The sequence below is a fragment of the Coregonus clupeaformis genome, chromosome 37 (assembly GCF_020615455.1).
Source record: "Coregonus clupeaformis isolate EN_2021a chromosome 37, ASM2061545v1, whole genome shotgun sequence".
Classification (NCBI taxonomy): Eukaryota; Metazoa; Chordata; class Actinopteri; order Salmoniformes; family Salmonidae; genus Coregonus; species Coregonus clupeaformis.
Genome location: NC_059228.1, coordinates 14,884,713 through 14,903,365, shown reverse-complemented (window position 1 = coordinate 14,903,365; position 18,653 = coordinate 14,884,713). Strand labels below are relative to the sequence as shown.

The 18,653-nt window shown below is 41.9% G+C and overlaps 1 protein-coding gene across 3 annotated transcripts in view; it reads left to right on the top strand.

Annotated features, from left to right (window-relative positions):
• The window catches only part of LOC121553271 (AN1-type zinc finger protein 4-like), a 28,724-nt gene extending 19,864 nt beyond the window's left edge, over positions 1 to 8,860 (top strand). For all 3 annotated transcript variants that reach the window (XM_041866291.1, XM_041866292.1, XM_041866290.1), the window contains exons 10-11: positions 2,004 to 2,121; positions 7,952 to 8,860. In XM_041866291.1, coding sequence (XP_041722225.1) covers positions 2,004 to 2,121; positions 7,952 to 8,087 — 254 coding nt within the window. In that variant the 3' untranslated portion in view covers positions 8,088 to 8,860. The remainder of the gene's footprint in view (positions 1 to 2,003; positions 2,122 to 7,951) is intronic.
• Positions 8,861 to 18,653: the final 9,793 nt, after the last annotated feature.

Below are 18,653 nucleotides of genomic sequence, written 5' to 3'. Positions count from 1 at the left end.
ATTCTACCTTTAAGGAAGTCTAAGAAGCGTTAGATCTGTTCTATGTGCGCTGTTTCTATGCTTCCTGTTAAGTTTTGTTTTTGCATCTTTTACTTTCGGTTTTGTACACCAGCTTCAAACAACAATATAAACTGAAATTAGGCAAACTATTAGTTTTCGCAACCAGGAAATGGCAGAGTGATTTCTGCATCGTGCAACTTTAACATATTGGACCATGCATATAGCCTATGCATGGTCCATATTATTAGGTATGCTATTAGCAATAAGCATTATCACCTGTAGCCCAACTGATGCAAATCAAATCACATTTTATTGGCCGCATACACATATTTAGCAGATGTTATTGCTGGTGTAGCGAAATGCTTGTAATGCTTGCAGCATGGTGGCTATAAATAAATAGTCTGAAGCATGGAGTTGCCTATCTGCATTTAGTAAGCATGTATTGATTAATTTTATGTCCCAAAAAACTTGCATAAACACAGTGATTATAATGTACCTGTAGGGTAACTTGGGGTGAAACGCCACACGGGTTAGCACGCATCCTGCTTGTACTTCTCACATAAACCACTTCCTTGAAAAATTCTCCCAACACTTACTCTTGCGCATCAAAAAATGTAATCTCTGTCTAATCACAATTTAAGTCACTCCCCAAAAAATATTTTGAGAGAGGGAGGCGTTTTTACCTCAAGTTACCCTATAATTGACCCGTCTTACATTTAGCCCCACTCCCCTATGCACTCATGGCGAATTGCAGAGCAGTAACGTGCTTAACCATGCCTCTGCTAAAAACTCAGGATTTAAAATGGTGCAGTTCACATACTGTATTTAAGAGTTTAAAAATAAAGTAGGAATGGAAAGCTGGGATCCCCCTCTTTTTTAACAAAGGCCATTAAAACTGCTGTTTTCCCCGCGATTGCATTAAGAATTGTTGTGCATTGACTGCTTGTCAGAATGCATGGTTCCCTCCCTATGGCACTCGCAACTTGAATGCAGCTTGAGAGGAATATTTCTCTCAAATAGAACGCGCAACACCAAGCCGACTAGGTAAATAGATAAACCATTCTACTATGGAGTTGTCAGGTTGTTCTATTCATTACTCGTCAGATGCTCTTATCCAGAGCGACTTACAGTTAGTGAGTGTGCACATTTTTTTCATACTTGCAGAGGAAAAGTAAATGTGGAATGTTCTAGCATCTTCAAAGTGCGCCTTAACAAATTTTTGTTCATGTTAAATTCTTTTTGGGGTGGGCGTGGCAGCAATGATTTGTGCTTTGGCACAGGGCCACAGCGAAATGACTGCGGCAGAAACACTGTAGGACACACTGTAATAGTATATCAAAGCAGATTAGTGATGGGACACAACATCCGATCTCATGGCCCGTTGCCTGCCTGGTTGGGAGATTCTCCTGTCTGCTGTGTCACACTAACCTCTGTTTATATCAGTCCTGTTACGCCTGACCTTCACCCCTCTTTCTCTCGCTCTGTCTTTCTTTCAGTTGATATAGCCTCTTCTTTTACATGTTGCTTTGGTAATAGTTCGGAAGCTTAACATCATTTAAGAGTGAAATATTGGATGTTAATATCACCTCAGTGATCTTGGCTTACTATATTCTTTTGATTACTCAAAATAGCTATAAAAACAAAGTCGCACAAACGTTTCGGCATCACTGTGCCTTCTTCAGGGTAATGTCATGAATGCTTGAACCAGGTTTTGTAGACAAACAGTGCAATTAGTGCAACCAATGACAGTAGTGAGGGGTGTGTGGTAATTGCTAGGTTGATCAGAATGAATTGAGCGAAAACGTTAAAAGACAATAGCCCACAGCATATTGAATATATTATGCCATTGTTAGCATTAGCATCAACATACATTGTTTCATTTAATTTCACCTATATATTTAAATATTTCCAATTGTATTAAATGTTTTTGTTCATGCTAACTCATGCTTTTTATTAGATTACTCAAAATAGAACTATCCTTTATTCTGGTCTCCTCCCACTAGGCCCCCCTGCATATCACCTGCCTCCAGTCAAGGTCCCGCTGGCCAATAAGAAGAAGGAATCTAAACACTGCTTCCTCTGTGGCAAGAAGACTGGTCTGGCCACCAGCTACGAGTGCAGGTACACCTCTCAGTTCCTCTGTTATTCTCTCTCTCCCTCCACCCCTCTCTACATCACGGTCTCTCACTTCCTGCTTCCTCTGTGGCAGGAAGACGGGTCTGGCCACCAGCTGTGAGGGTGGTGACACCTCCCACTTCCTCATTCTTCCTCCCTCATTAATCGTTGTCATCCAATCTAGTCAGTTTTTTTGTGTATCTGTCCTACTACTAGGTATGCCAGGAGTAAAAAAGTCAAGTTTTATTATTTGGATGTACTAGGGCTGGGGGTTTGAAATAATTTCACATCGTATAGTATCATTCAATTTTGTCAGATATCCGGATATTCAAAATACATGTTTTTTTTTTAAAAGTGTGTTTAAACCTGAGCGTTGCTGTGGTAGGGAGAGAGGCTGGTGCGCTATTGCTGCAGCTGGCAGCGGAGGTTTATATGGGGTGGTGTGTGTAGCGAGCAGACAGAGGGAGAGGCGCCAACGCAATTTGGCTACAGCCAAGACTAGCTAACTAGCAGCCACAATGTTATTTATCATCCCATATACTAGTGCCTGTCTTGACTGGAGTAGCCTAGAGAAGCTAGCTAGCTATCTACAGTGCCTTCGGAAAGTATTCAGACCCCTTGACTTCTTCCACATTTTGTTACGTTACAGCCCAGATCACTAAAAAAACACTGAAATATCACATTTACATACAGTACCAGTCAAAAGTTTGGACACAACTACTTATTCCACCTACTCTGCGTCTCACAAAGACACGGCGGTTGGAACCAAAAATCTCAAATTTGGACTCATCAGACCAAAGGACAGATTTCCACTGGTCTAATGTCCATTGCTCATGTTTCTTGACCCAAGCAAGTCTCTTATTCTTATTGGTGTCCTTAAGTAGTGGTTTCTTTGCAGCAATTAGACCATGAAGGCCTGAGTCTCCTCTGAACAGTTGATGTTGATGTGTCTGTTACTTGAATACTGTGAAGCATTTATTTGGGCTGCAATCTGAGGTACAGTTAATTGCCCATTTCTGAGGCTGGTAACTCTTAATGAACTTATCCTCTGCAGCAGAGGTAACTCTGGGTCTTCCATTCCTGTGGCGGTCCTCATGAGAGCCAGTTTCATCATAGCGCTTCATGGTTTTTGCGACTGCACTTCACTTGAAGAAACGTTCAAAGTTCGTGATATTTTCCAGATTGACTGATCTTCATGTCTTAAAGTAATGATGGACACTTGTTTCTATTTGCTTATTTGAGCTGTTCTTGCCATAATATGGACTTGGTCTTTTACCAAATAGGGCTACCTGATGTATACCAACCCTACCTTGTCACAACACAACTAATTGGCTCAAACGCATTCAGAAGGAAAGAAATTCCACAGATTAACATTTAACAAGGCACACCTGTTAATTGAAATGCATTCCAGGTGACTACCTCATGAAGCTGGTTGAGTGAATTTCAAGAGTGTGCAAAGCTGTCATCAAGGCAAAGGGTAGCTACTTTGAAGAATCTCAAATATAAAATAGATTTTGATTTGTTTAACACTTTTTTGGTTACTACATTAGTTATTTCATAGTTTTGATGTCTTCACTATTATTCTACAATGTAGAAAAAAGTAAAGATAAACCCTGGAATGAGTAGGTGTGTCCAAACTTTTGACTGGTACTCTATGTATTCAGACCCTTTACTCAGTACTTTGTTGACGCACCTTTGCCAGCGATTACAGCCTAGAGTCTTCTTGGGTATGACGCTACAAGCTTGGCACACCTGTATTTGGGGAGTTTCTCCTATTCTTCTCTGCAGATCCTCTCAAGCTCTGTCAGGTTGGATGTGGAGCGTTGCTGCACAGCTATTTTGAGGTCTCTCCAGAGATGTTAGATCGGGTTCAAGTCCGGGCTCTGGCTGGGCCACTCAAGGACATTCAGAGACGGGTGAAGAGACAGGTGAACCTTCGCCCCAGTCTGAGGTCCTGAGCACTGGAGCAGGTTTTGATCAAGGATCTCTCTGTGCTTTGCTCTGTTAATCTTTGCCTTGATCCTGACTAGTCTCCCAGTCCCTGCCGCTGAAAAACATCCCCACAGCATGATGCTGCCACCACCATGCTTCACCGTAGGGATGGTGCCTGGTTTCCTCCAGACGTGACACTTGGTATACAGGCCAAAGAGTTCAATCTTGGTTTCATCAAACCAGAGAATCTTGTTTCTCATGGTCTGAGAGTCTTTAGGTGCCTTTTGGCAGACTCCAAGCGGTCTGTTGTGCCTTTTACTGAGGAGTGGCTTCCGTCTGGTCACTCTACCATAAAAGCTTGATTGGTGGAGTGCTGCAGAGATGGTTGTCCTTTTGGAAGGTTATCCCATCGCCACAGAGGAACTCTAGAGCTCTGTCAGAGTGACCATCGGGTTCTTGGTCACCTCCCTGACCAAGGCCCTTCTCCCCCGATTGCTCAGTTTGGCTGGGCGGCCATCTCTAGGAAGAGTCTTGGTGGTTCCGAACTTCTTCCATTTAAGAATGATGGAGGCCACTGTGTTCTTGGGGACCTTCAATGATGCAGAAATATTTTGGTACCCTTCCCCACAATCCTGTCTCTGAGCTCTACGGACAATTCCTTCGACCTCATGGCTTGGTTTTTGCTGTGACATGCACTGTCAACAGTGGGACCTTATATAGACAGGTGTGTGCCTTTCCAAATCACATCCAATCAATTGAATTTACCACAGGTGGACTCCATTCAAGTTTTAGAAACATCTCAAGGATGATCAATAGAAACAGATGCACCTGAGCTAAATTTTGAGTCTCATCGCACAGGGTCTGAATACTTATGTAAATAAGGTATTTCTGTTTTTGATTTGTAATGCATTTGCAAGATTTTCTAAACCTGTTTTCGCTTTGTCATTATTAGGTATTGTGTGAATATTGAGGATATATATATATATTTTTTATCCATTTTAGAATAAGGCTGTAACAAAATGTGAAAAAAGTCGAGGGATCTGAATACATTCCGAAGGCACTGTAAGACAGCCAGCTATAGCTAGCTAGGCTAGGCTACATGCTGCGCTTTCTCCCCAACCCCGTTCAGATAAAACAGCCTACCTGTTGTTTGCTCATTGTATTCTAGTTCTTCTAATTTCACTAACTTTTAATTCCCTCATTTTATTCCGTATTGCGTTTGTTAGTGAACTCCCACTCCACTTGTTACACATTGAGCCTCTTTGCCACTTTGATTGGCCAACATAAACAATGAGCTACACACTGTGAAGGCTACCTGTTGGCTACCGGCCTTTTTATGGTGCACACCGTGCACATCATAAAAACTAAATTCAGAAGTTTGTTTTATTATAATGTCATGGTATATCCTTGTTTGTAACAATGTCACATGGATATTTAAATTCAGTAAAAGCCTTTTCGGTGTTAAAATAGGCATTCAAATACTAACGTCGGTTCGTAATATTCGAGTAACCTTGCACATTCCTAGGATGTACAGGATACACATGGTATACACCGTCCAACGAAATGCTTAGTTGCAGGTTCGACAATGCAACAAAATATAATAATATGAACATGAAGTAAATGGCTCAGTAGAATAGAAAAAACGTTTTAGTATAATACAGAAAGGCACAATCTATAGTCTAATAGTTACACGTGTTTTAGGGAAGGTGGGATTGTTCCTGTCCAGTAGTTTATGTCATCAACATTATGATATCGCATGCTGCCTTAACAGTCACCACCACTAGAACCCTATTATCACTCCCCTCCTCCCTTCTCTCCTCCCCCCTCCCTCCCCCCTCCCTCCTCCCCTCTCCCTGTCCTTGCTTAAAGAACACAGTGTGTGGTGGTGATGTAACTGGAGCTGTGTAATCTCCTGGTCATAACACTAACTGTCTGATGTTGGAGTCACGCTGTGTTCAAAAGATTCTAATTGTAATTGGGACTAGAGCGGACTAGATCACATAGCGCTAACTGTGATACAGTGTTACACTTGGTGTGTGTGGTTGAGGAGATGATGCACCCATGGGTGTTATGAGTTCAGATGAAGGAAAGGAGATGATGAGATTTTTTAATTTTACCTTTATTTAACTAGGCAAGTCAGTTAAGAACAAATTCTTATTTACAATGACGGCCTACACCGTCCAAACCCGGACGACGCTGGGCCAATTGTGCGCCGCCCTATGGGACTCCCAATCACGGCCGGTTGTGATACAGCCTGGAATCGAACCAGGGGGTCTATAGTGACGCCTCAAGCACTGAGATGCAGTGCCTTAGACCGCTACGACACTCGGGAGATGATGCACCCATGGTGTTATGAGTTCAGATGAAGGAGAGGAGATGATGCACCCATGGTGTTATGAGTTCAGATGAAGGAAAGGAGATGATGAGATGATGCAACCGTGATGTTATGACTATAGAGTAGTCGAGGCCTGTTGGGATTCTGGAATACTGGAAATTATGATGCAATAACTTTCAATACTGTGCCCTTGGATGACTCTGAACCTTACCACTAGCTGCCTAGCACGAACCATCACACACACACACACGTTTTCAATGATTAATTGCTGTTAGTCATTCAGAATGGATTGTGGTCTCTCTTTCAGTTCCTCTGGGATGGGGAAAGGATAGAGCTCTAAACAACTAAAGCTTTCCAGTGCCTTCTGAAAGGATTCAGACCCCTTGGCTTTTTCCACTTTTTGTTACGTTGCAGCCTTATTCTAAAATGGATTAAATTGTTGTTTTTTTCCGCATCGATCTACACACAATACCCCAGAATGACAAATAAAAAAACAGGTTTTTTTGAAATGTTTGCAAATGTATTAAACATAAAAAACTGAAATAATTTACGTAAGTATTCAGACCCTTTACTCAGTACTTTGTTGAAGCACCTTTGGCAGCGATTACAGCCTCGAGTCTTCTTGGCTGTGACGCTACAAACTTGGCACACCTGTATGTGGGGAGTTTCTCCCATTCTTCTCTGCAGATCCTCTCAAGCTCTGTTAGGTTGGATGGGGAGCGTTGCTGAATTTAGTGGCCTCCATCGTTCTTAAATGGAAGAAGTTTGGAACCAGCATGACTCTTCCTAGAGCTGGCTGCCCAGCCATACTGAGCAATCGGGGGAGAAGGGCCTTGGTCAGGGAGGTGACCAAGAACCAGATGGTCACTCTGACAGAGCTCCAGAATTCCTCTGTGGAGATGGGAGAACCTTCCAAAAGGACAACCATCTCTGCAGCACTCCACCAATCAGGCCTTTATGGTAGCGTGGCCAGATGGAAGCCACTCCTCAGTAAAAGGCACATGACAGCCCGCTTGGAGTTGCCAAAAGGCACCTAAAGACTCTCAGACCATGAGAAACAAGATTCTCTGGTCTGATGAAACCAAGATTGAACTCTTTGGCCTGTATACCAAGTGTCACGTCTGGAGGAAACCTGGCACCATCCCTACGGTGAAGCATGGTGGTGGCAGCATCATGCTGTGGGGATGTTTTTTCAGCGGCAGGGACTGGGAGAGAGATTTCAGTTTTCATAGATTTGCAAACATTTCTAAAAACCTGTTTTTGCTTTGTCATTAAGGGATAATGTGTGTATATTGATGAGGGAAAAAAACAAACAATGTAATCAATTTTAGAATAAGGCTGTAATGTAACAAAATGTGGAAAAAGTCAAGGGGTCTGAATACTTTCTCAATGCACTGTAGCTGCAGGCTTTCAATAAAGTGTTACCAATTGGTGTTCTACTTACTAATATTGTTATTGTTCAGTAGAATTTTGTAATTATATCATCACACTTTCTGCTGCTTTAGGAGGTGAAAATTGAACAGTCACAGCCGTACTGTCTGAATAGGGCTGTTGTGTTCTTTCTCTCAGGTGTGGTAACAACTTCTGCGCCACCCACCGCTACGCAGAGACCCACGACTGCACGTACAACTACAAGAGCGCCGGACGCCGCTTCCTCCAGGAAACCAACCCCATCGTCAACGCTCCCAAGCTGCCCAAGATCTGAGCCCCTCCCCCTGTCCCCCCTCTATCCCTGCACTCCTCTTTCCTCTTTTGGGATGGAGGGATGAAAGGAAAATTAAATAACGGAAAGAAAGAAGGGATTTGATCACCACTGTGTGCTTTTTAACGACGGCAAAACGGCAAGTGTGAACAGAACGGAGACCACCGAATATGAACTTTAGTAGCTAGCTATCACCTCCGCTCCGGACAATGTGAACGAACTGTTGATCCGCTTTTACTCATAAACCTTGATATTTTTCCAGAGCAGAAAAGTATTGCATGTACATTTGTAGTTTTTAAAGCAAAATGTGTGTTGTGTATTTCACGTTTTAACAGAACAGAAGTGCACGACTCCAAGCGTATGTTATATCCTGATATCTTCTGCTTTGTTTCTTTGTTTATCAGATTGTTTCTAAAAATAGGACTGCAGATCACTTTTTCATGCGACAAGTCTTTGAGAGATGCACTTTAGAATTATCATATTTATATACACCAATGCTTGACTTTGACATTTTTTAGAGGGAAGGCTCTTCTGTGTTTCTTTTGTAATTAAGGGGTTTTATGTTGTCTTACTGTCTATCATAATGTTTTTATATCCAGTACCCATCTCTCCTTTCCCCCTCTCCTATGGGCACATACATACTGGCATCACTCTTACAACACGTATTTTACTAAAGGGTCTAACACTTCCCGTTGATGAGAAACTACACTGAACAAAAATATAAACGCAACATGTAAAGTGTTGGTCCCATGTTTCATGAGCTGAAATAAAAGATCCCAGAAACGTTCCATACACACAAAAAGCTTATTTCTCTCAGATTTTGGGCACAAATGTGTTTACATCCCTGTTAGTGAGCATTTCTCCTTCGCTAAAATAATCCATCCACCTGACAGGTGTGGCATATCAAGAAGCTGATTAAACAGCATGATCATTACACAGGTGCACCTTGTGCTGAGGACAATAAAAGGACACTTTAAAATGTGCAGTTTTGTCACACAACACAATGCCACAGATGTCTGAAGTTTTGAGGGAGCGTGCAATTGGCATGCTGTCTGCAGGAATGTCCACCAGAGCTGTTGCCAGAGAATTGAATCTAGCCAGAGAATACATTTCTCTACCTTAAGCTGCCTCCAATGTCGTTTTAGAGAATTTGGCAGTACGTCCGAAGGGCTTCACAACCACAGACCACATGTAACCACGCCAGCCCAGGACCTCCACCATCCGGCTTCTTCACCTGCAGGATCGTCTGAGACCAGCCACCCGGACAGCTGATGAAACTATGGGTTTGCAAACCAAAGGATTTTATGCACAAACTGTCAGAAACCGTCTCAGGGAAGCTCATCTGCGTGCTCCTCTTCCTCACCAGGGTCTTGACCTGACTGCAGTTTGGTGTCGTAACTGACTTCAGTGGACAACTGCTCACCTTCGATGGCCACTGTCACCCTGGAGAAGTGTACTCTTCACGGATGAATCCCGGTTTCAATTGTACCATGGCGTCGTGTGGGCGAGCTGTTTGCTGATGTCAATATTGGGAACAGAGTGCCCCTTGGTGCTGGTGTGGTTATGGTATGGGCAGGCAAAAGCTACGGACAACAAACACAATTGCAATTTGAATACACAGAGATACCGTGACGAGATCCTGAGGCCCATTGTCGTGCCATTCATCCGCTGCCTTCACCTCATGTTTCAACATGATAATGCAAGGCCCCATGTTGCAAGGATCTGTACACAATCGTTGGAAGCTGAAAATGTTCCAGTTCTTCTATGGCCTGCAAACTCACCAGACAAGGTCACCCATTGAGCATGTTTGGTATGTTCTGGATTGACGTGTACAACAGCGTGTTCCAGTTCCCGCCAATATCCGGCAGCTTCACACAGACATTGAAAAGGAGTGTGAAAAGATTCCACAGGCCACAATCAACAGCCTGATCAACTCTATGCGAAGGATGAGGCAAATGGTGGTCACATCAGATACTGACTGGTTTTCTAATCCACGCCCATATTTTTTTTTTTAAGGTATCTGTGACCACAGATGCATATCTGTATTCCCAGTCATGAAATCCATAGGTTAGGACCTAACACATTTATTTTAATTGGCTGATTTCCTTATATGAATTGTAACTCAAAATCTTTGATTTGTTGCGTGTATATTTTTGTTAAGTGTATAATACAGATTACTTTCATGTTTATTCAAGATCAGCTTTGACATAAGTATGCAAATTGTATAATTTATGTACGTTTATCGGCAATACTCTATGCCTGTCAAACTAGTTTATGGAAATGCAGGGTGGGGTCACAGAATTTCGGCTTGTGGCTGCCAATTGCCATGAAAAAACATGATTTTGTATAATTTATTATTTGCACAGCTGTTGCAGAAAACATAACATTAACTGTAATGGAGGAAGGGGCTAATCTAATAAAATATCTTTGTGTTTACTAACATGTTTGAATGAATTTATTTGTTCTCTACAACAACTGGTCATTTGTCTGACTGTAAAGACCAATGACTGGATTATAAATGTCTAACGTGTACGTAGCCATTACAGGTTTAGCAGTTATCATTGCGTTTGGACATAGCTCAAGACCTTCACACGTTCAACAAAAAGCTATCATTTTACGTGATAACGGCATGTGAATTCCAACATCCGTCCATATATCTGCTGTACTTACTCGGTTGGGAGAGCATGGCGCTTGCAAAGGATTGTTGGTTAAATTCCTAGGGCCACCCAAAGCGTCTGCTAAATGGCATATTACTATACCTCCTCATCACTACTGTACTTAGCATACCTCATCACTACTGTACTTCACATACCTCATCACTACTGTACTTAGCATACCTCATCACTACTGTACTTAGCATACCTCATCACTACTGTACTTAGCATACCTCATCACTACTGTACTTAGCATACCTCATCACTACTGTACTTAGCATACCTCATCACTACTGTACTTAGCATACCTCATCACTACTGTACTTAGCATACCTCATCACTACTGTACTTAGCATACCTCATCACTACTGTACTTAGCATACCTTATCACTACTGTACTTAGCATATCTCTTTTCCTCAGCCTACTCTTATCACCCTCCTCTGAGAAGTCTTGTGTAAGTATTTATTTTTGTCCTCAATACATTCCTTGTCTGCCGTTTGAGAGCCTACAACCATCGATGGCATTCTGTTCTTCAAGCACTACAGTACTGAAGGGACCTCCTCTTCTCCGCATGCCTCATCTCTTCTAAAAGTGTCCTTCTGAACGTTCTGGGATATAAGAGGATGACTGCCTACGAAATGGGCTCTGTCTGGTATTCTCCATTTATCCTAGTTAACTAGCTACTAGGTGACCAACTCAGTGGCCTTGTTAGTGTCCGCTCTGAGATTAAAAAGTTGGGGGTTCGATCCCTGGTCAAGTCATACCAAAGACAAAAAATGGGACCTTATTCCTCTGCTTGGCACTCAGCATTAGGGAGATTGATTGGGGGTAGGTCCCTGCAACAGACTAGCATCCTTGTCCAGGGGGGTACTGGTACATCAAGCTGCCTCACGCTACAGAAACAGGAGATAGGCTCCTTCCCTATGGGTCGTTCTGGCTCAGACAAGGCTTACTTGGTGAAGGCTTAGTTACTAGGGCTCTGGTCCAAAGATGTGGACGATACTGAACAGGGTGTTGGGTTCTGGTCAAAAATAGTGCAGTACTAATAGTGGTACTGCAGTAGAACCTAAATGATCCCAAGGAGGGAAGTTGGTGTCACCGGTCCACAAGCATCAGCAAATCACAGTGTATAGGAACTATATAGCGAACAGGGTGACCGAAGTAGTGCTCTACATTTCAGACCCAGACAGTATGCCAGGGAGATCCTATATTCTTTGAATTATAGGATCTTTAAGCAATAGGCAAGTCTGAAAAGATTCCCTATTCCCTATGTAGTACACTCCTTTTCATTGTTAAATAGAATAGAAAATAATTTACTGATTCATGTCACATAGAACCCCCCCTTCTCCCCCGCCCAGACCCACCCAATGTGCCACTCCTGTAGTTTCTTAGCAACAAGCTGGCTTTTATTACAGGGTTACTTTGTGATTTTGGCAATGAAGCCCGTTATCAACTTCCCCAGAGTCCGATGAACTCATGGATACAATGTTTATGTCTCTGCATCCAGTATGAAAGAAGTTACAGGTAGTTTTGAGAGCCAATGTTAACTAGCATTAGCGCAAAGACTGGAAGTCTATGGTATCTACTAGCATGCTAGCAGTTACCATAGACTTCCAGTCATTGCGCTAATGCTAGCAAGCAACTTCCTTCAAACTGCACGCAGAGATATAAAAATGGTATCTACGAGTTCATCTGACTCTGGGGAAGTAGATAAATGGCTTAATTGCCAAAATCCTGAAGTATCCCTTTAACATGAGGAATTTAAGACCTCTCTCTCTCAATAATTCTGATGAAAACAGGAGGGATGAGCAGACCAGAGGAGAACATATTATAGCACCCCTTGATATGGAGATGGTGCTTCTTAAAGACTTCATCCTACCAATGAAACCATGTCAAAGGTTAAAACTGTGTTCTTCACACCATAGCACCAAGCCAAGCTGTACTGGGCTGGCCTGATTCCGCATCCACCATAGCAGAGTATGGTTTGGGTTGGCCCTATACTATAAATTAGGCATTGCACTTCTAGATTCTAGACTAATGACCGTTGTTTCGCCACAATGTCTTGAACTGTGATCCATAAAATATGTATAACCCATAAACAAATATATATTTCTAATCTGAAATCAGGTTTTAGCAGTGACCCAGATCAGGACCATCGTGATCCAAGAGGACAGGAGGCCATTGTGATCCAAATTCAGTTATGTGTTTACCACCTAATGATTGAGGTTAGGATTTGAGAGGGGTAAAATAATCCTAGATCTGTGATTATGGGAAACTTTTACCCAAAGTGGAATAAGCCCCAACTCATTCAGGAAACTGATTTCAACAATATGCCTATTGGCTTGGCGTAGAGATACAGTGGCTGGGAAACAGGTTTCTGTACTCAGACTCCATCTCATTACAAGGTCTAGAGCTTATCTGCGAATTTAAGAACTCCGTAATACACTCTTGACCTCAATGACTTGTCACAGCCGTCTGTGTCTGTGAGAGAAATAGAATCAAGCCAATCTTAGGCAAGGGAAAAGGAAAGGACCTGTCAACCTCATATCATATAACCTGCTATCGTTACAAAATCACTATTTGAATAGGAGGGATTACCATGGAAAAGGTAGAACAGCGCTCCAAATCTCACTCATGGGAAAATGAGGGAAAGGCTATTTGTCTCCATAAATGGATTCACATGGCTGATCCACACACACACACCAGATGCAGAGCAGGTCCAGGGCCAGGCAGTCTGTTTCTAATAGGACTCAGTGTCAGAACAGCCCTAGACTGCAGGCTCGGCTCTTGGGTTGCATCTCAAATAACACCCTATTACCTATTTAGAGCACTACTTTTGTCCAGAGCCTATGGGCCCTAGTCAAAAGTAATGCACTGTAAAGGGAATAGGGTGCCATTTGATAAGCATCATTCTAAAAGATGTCCAACCTCCAGCACAATGGTTTGTGACTAAAAAGTGACTAACCATAATTTGTGCTTAGATTGATAGGAAGACAATATATAGGGTACTGGAGGTAATTTAAGTGAGCTTTGTTAGGAGTGTTTTCATATTGATTATTGGCATGAGTTCAGTATTTAGATGCTGTATGTGTATGTGTGCATTTGCAAAGGCAATGCACACCAGTAAGCCAGGAGAATTCCAACCAATCAGATAAAGGAGGAAACATTCTCCATCGATTGAAATCTAGTTGGTGTTGAGTTTTCTGTATTTGGTGTTTTATTAGGATCCCCATTAGCTGTTGCGAAACCAGCAGCTACTCTTCCTGGGGTCCACACAAAACCTGAAACATGGCATAATACAGAACATTAATAGACAAGAACAGCTCAAGGACAGAACTACATACATTTTAAAAAGGCAAACATAGCCTACATTACAGTATAAATACATGCACACAAAATATCTATGTCAAATAGGGGAGAGGCTTTGTGCCGTGAGGTGTTGCTTTATCTGTTTTTTTAAACCAGGTTTGCTGTTCATTTGACCAATATGAGATGGAAGGGAGTTCTATATAATACTGTACGCTTTCTTGAATTTGTTCTGGATTTGGGGACAGTGAAAAGACCCCTGGTGGCATGTCTGGTGGGGTAAGTGTGTGTGTGTCAGAGCTGTATGTATGTTGACTATGGTAACAATATGGAATTTTCAACACATGAATGTTTCTTATAAAAAGAAGAAGTGATTCAGTCAGCCTCTCCTCAACTCTTAGCCAAGAGAGACTGGCATGCATAATATTTATATGAGCTCTCTGATTACAATGAAGAGCAAGACGTGCCGATCTGTTCTGGGCCAGTTGCAGCTTAACTAGGTTGTTATTTGCAGCACTTGACCACATGACTGGACAATAATCAAGATAAGACAAAATTAGAGCCTGAAGGACTTGCTTTTTGGAGTGTGGTGTCAAAAAAGCAGAGCATCTCTTTATTATGGAGAGACCTCTCCCCATCTTTACAAGCATTGAATCTATATGTTTTGACCATAACAGTTTACAATCTAAGGTAACACCAAGTAATTTAGTCTCCTCAACTTGTTCAACAGCCACACCATTCATTAACTGATTCAGCAGAGGTCTAGAGCTTAGGGAATGATTTGTACCAAATACAATGCTCTTAGTTTTTGAGATTTTCAGGACCAGATTATGACTGGCCACCCATTCCAAAACTGACTGCAACTCCTTGTTAAGGGTTTCAGTGACTTCATTAGCTGTGGTTGCTGACACGTATATGGTTGAATCATCAGCATACATGGACACACAGGCTTTGTTTAATGCCAGTGGCAGGTCATTGGTAAAAAATAGAAAAGAGTGGAGGGCCTAGAGAGCTGCCCTGCAGTACACCACTCCCTACATGTCTGACATTAGAGAGGCTTCCATTAAAGTTCTATTAGATAGACAGCATCTGAATCCATTATATGACAGAGGTTAAAAAGCCATAAAACATACGTTTTCTCAACAACAGGTTATGGTCAATAATATCAAAGGCTGCACTGAAATCTAACAGTACAGCTCCCACAATCTTCTTATTATAAATATATTTCAACCAATCATCAGTCATTTGTGTCAGTGCAGTACATGTTCAGTGCCCTTCTCTATAAGCATGCTGAAAGTCTGTTGTCAATTTGTTTACAGAGAAATACAGTGGGGAAAAAAGTATTTAGTCAGCCACCAATTGTGCAAGTTCTCCCGCTTAAAAAGATGAGAGAGGCCTGTAATTTTCATCATAGGTACACGTCAACTTTGACAGACAAATTGAGAAAAAAAAATCAGAAAATCACATTGTAGGTGGAAAATAAGTATTTGGTCACCTACAAACAAGCAAGATTTCTGGCTCTCACAGACCTGTAACTTCTTCTTTAAGAGGCTCCTCTGTCCTCCACTCGTTACCTGTATTAATGGCACCTGTTTGAACTTGTTATCAGTATAAAAGACACCTGTCCACAACCTCAAACAGTCACACTCCAAACTCCACTATGGCCAAGACCAAAGTGTCAAAGGACACCAGAAACACAATTGTAGACCTGCACCAGGCTGGGAAGACTGAATCTGCAATAGGTAAGCAGCTTGGTTTGAAGAAATCAACTGTGGGAGCAATTATTAGGAAATGGAAGACATACAAGACCACTGATAATCTCCCTCGATCTGTGGCTCCACGCAAGATCTCACCCCGTGGGGTCAAAATGATCATAAGAACGGTGAGCAAAAATCCCAGAACCACACGGGGGGACCTAGTGAATGACCTGCAGAGAGCTGGGACCAAAGTAACAAAGCCTACCATCAGTAACACACTACGCCACCAGGGACTCAAATCCTGCAGTGCCAGACGTGTCCCCCTGCTTAAGCCAGTACATGTCCAGGCCCGTCTGAAGTTTGCTAGAGTGCATTTGGATGATCCAGAAGAGGATTGGGAGAATGTCATATGGTCAGATGAAACCAAAATAGAACTTTTTGGTAAAAACTCAACACGTCGTGTTTGGAGGACAAAGAATGCTGAGTTGCATCCAAATAACACCATACCTACTGTGAAGCATGGGGGTGGAAACATCATGCTTTGGGGCTGTTTTTTCTGCAAAGGGACCAGGACGACTGATCCGTGTAAAGGAAAGAATGAATGGGGCCATGTATCGTGAGATTTTGAGTGAAAACCTCCTTCCATCAGCAAGGGCATTGAAGATGAAACGTGGCTGGGTCTTTCAGCATGACAATGATCCCAAACACACCGCCCGGGCAACGAAGGAGTGGCTTCGTAAGAAGCATTTCAAGGTCCTGGAGTGGCCTAGCCAGTCTCCAGATCTCAACCCCATAGAAAATCTTTGGAGGGAGTTGAAAGTCCATGTTGCCCAGCGACAGCCCCAAAACATCACTGCTCTAGAGGAGATCTGCATGGAGGAATGGGCCAAAATACCAGCAACAGTGTGTGAAAACCTTGTGAAGACTTACAGAAAACGTTTGACCTGTGTCATTGCCAACAAAGGGTATATAACAAAGTATTGAGAAACTTTTGTTATTGACCAAATACTTATTTTCCACCATCATTTGCAAATAAATTCATTAAAAATCCTACAATGTGATTTTCTGGAAACATTTTTCCTCATTTTGTCTGTCATAGTTGACGTGTACCTATGATGAAAATTACAGGCCTCTCTCATCTTTTTAAGTGGGAGAACTTGCACAATTGGTGGCTGACTAAATACTTTTTTTCCCCACTGTAGCATTGTATTTGGTCAAACACAATTTTTTCCAACAGTTTGTTTAGCTGGCAACAAACTGATAGGTCTGCTGTTAGAACCAGTAAAGGCCACTTTAGCACTCTTGGGTAGCAGAATGACTTTGGCTTCCCTCCTTGCCTGAGGACAAACACCTTCCTCTAGACTCAGATTAAAGATATGACAGATAGGAGTGGCCATAGAGTCAGCTACCATCCTCAGTAGCTTTCCATCTAAGTTGTCAATGCCAGGAGGTTTGTCATTATTGATCGATAACAAAAAAAAATCCACCTCTCCCACACTAACTTTATAAAATTCAAACTTAATGCTTTTATTTCATTATTTGTTTTTTTATGCATGAATACGATGGCTCACTGTTCGTTGTTGGCATTTCCTGCCTAAGTTTGCCCACTTTGCCAATTAAGTAATCCTGGCAACATCAAATGGTTTTGTTGACGAATAAGCCATCTGATTCAATGAAAGATGGAGTTTAATTTGTCTTTCTGCCCAAGTACTCCAAAAATTGTTTTACATCATTCTTTATATCATTGATCTTGGCTTCATAATACAGTTTCTCTTTTTTGTTTTGTTTAGTTACATCATTTCTCAATTTGCAGTAAGTCAGCCAGTCAGATGTGCAGCCAGACTTATTAGCCACTCCTTTTGCCCCATCTCTTTCAACCATACAGTTTTTCAATTCCTCATCAATCCATGGAGCCTTAACAGTTCTAACAGTCAGTTTCTTAACAGGTGCATGTTTATCAATAATTGGAAGAAGCAATTTCATAAATTCATCAAGTGCAGCGTCTGGATGCTCCTTATTAATCACATCAGACCAACAAATATTTTGAACATCATCCACATAAGAGTCACAGCAAAATCTTTTGTGTGATCTCTTATACACTATTTTAGGCCCAGCTTTTGGAACGTTGGCTTTCCTGGATATAGCCAATATATTGTGATCACTGCATCCAATGGGTACGGATCCAGCTTTAGAACAGAGTTCTACAGTATTAGTAAAAATGTGATCAATACATGTGGATACACTATCAAGCATTTCAAACACATTATTTAGATACTGACTGTTAGCACTTGGTGGCCTATAACAAAAATAATAAGCTTAAGATGAGGCAGATGAACCTGCAACAACAGCACTTCAATAACATTTGATATGAGATCTTCTCTAACCATTACAGGGATATGGCTCTGAATATACACTGAACAAAAATATAAACACAACATGTAAAGTGTTGGTCCCATGTTTCATGAGCTGAAATAAAAGATCCCAGAAATTTTCCAGAATAATAATCCATCCACCTGACAGATGTGGCATATCAAGAAGCTGATTAAACAGCATGATCATTACACAGGTGCACCTTGTGCTGGGGACAATAAAAGGACACTCTAAAATGTGCAGTTTTGTTACACAACACCACAGATGTCTGCTGAGTAGTATTTATGTCTGTAATAAACCCCTTTTGTGGGGAAAAACTCATTCTGATTGGCTGGGCCTGGCTTCCTAGTGGGTGGGCCTATGCCCTCCCAGGCCCACCCATGGCTATACCCCTGCCCAGTCATGTAACTCAGTAAAATCTTTGAAATTGTTGCATGTTGCATTTATATTTTTGTTCAGTATATATAACAACACCTCCCCCATAAGCATTCCTGTCTCTTCTATAGATGTTATATTCTTGTATTGCTTCTGCTGTATCATC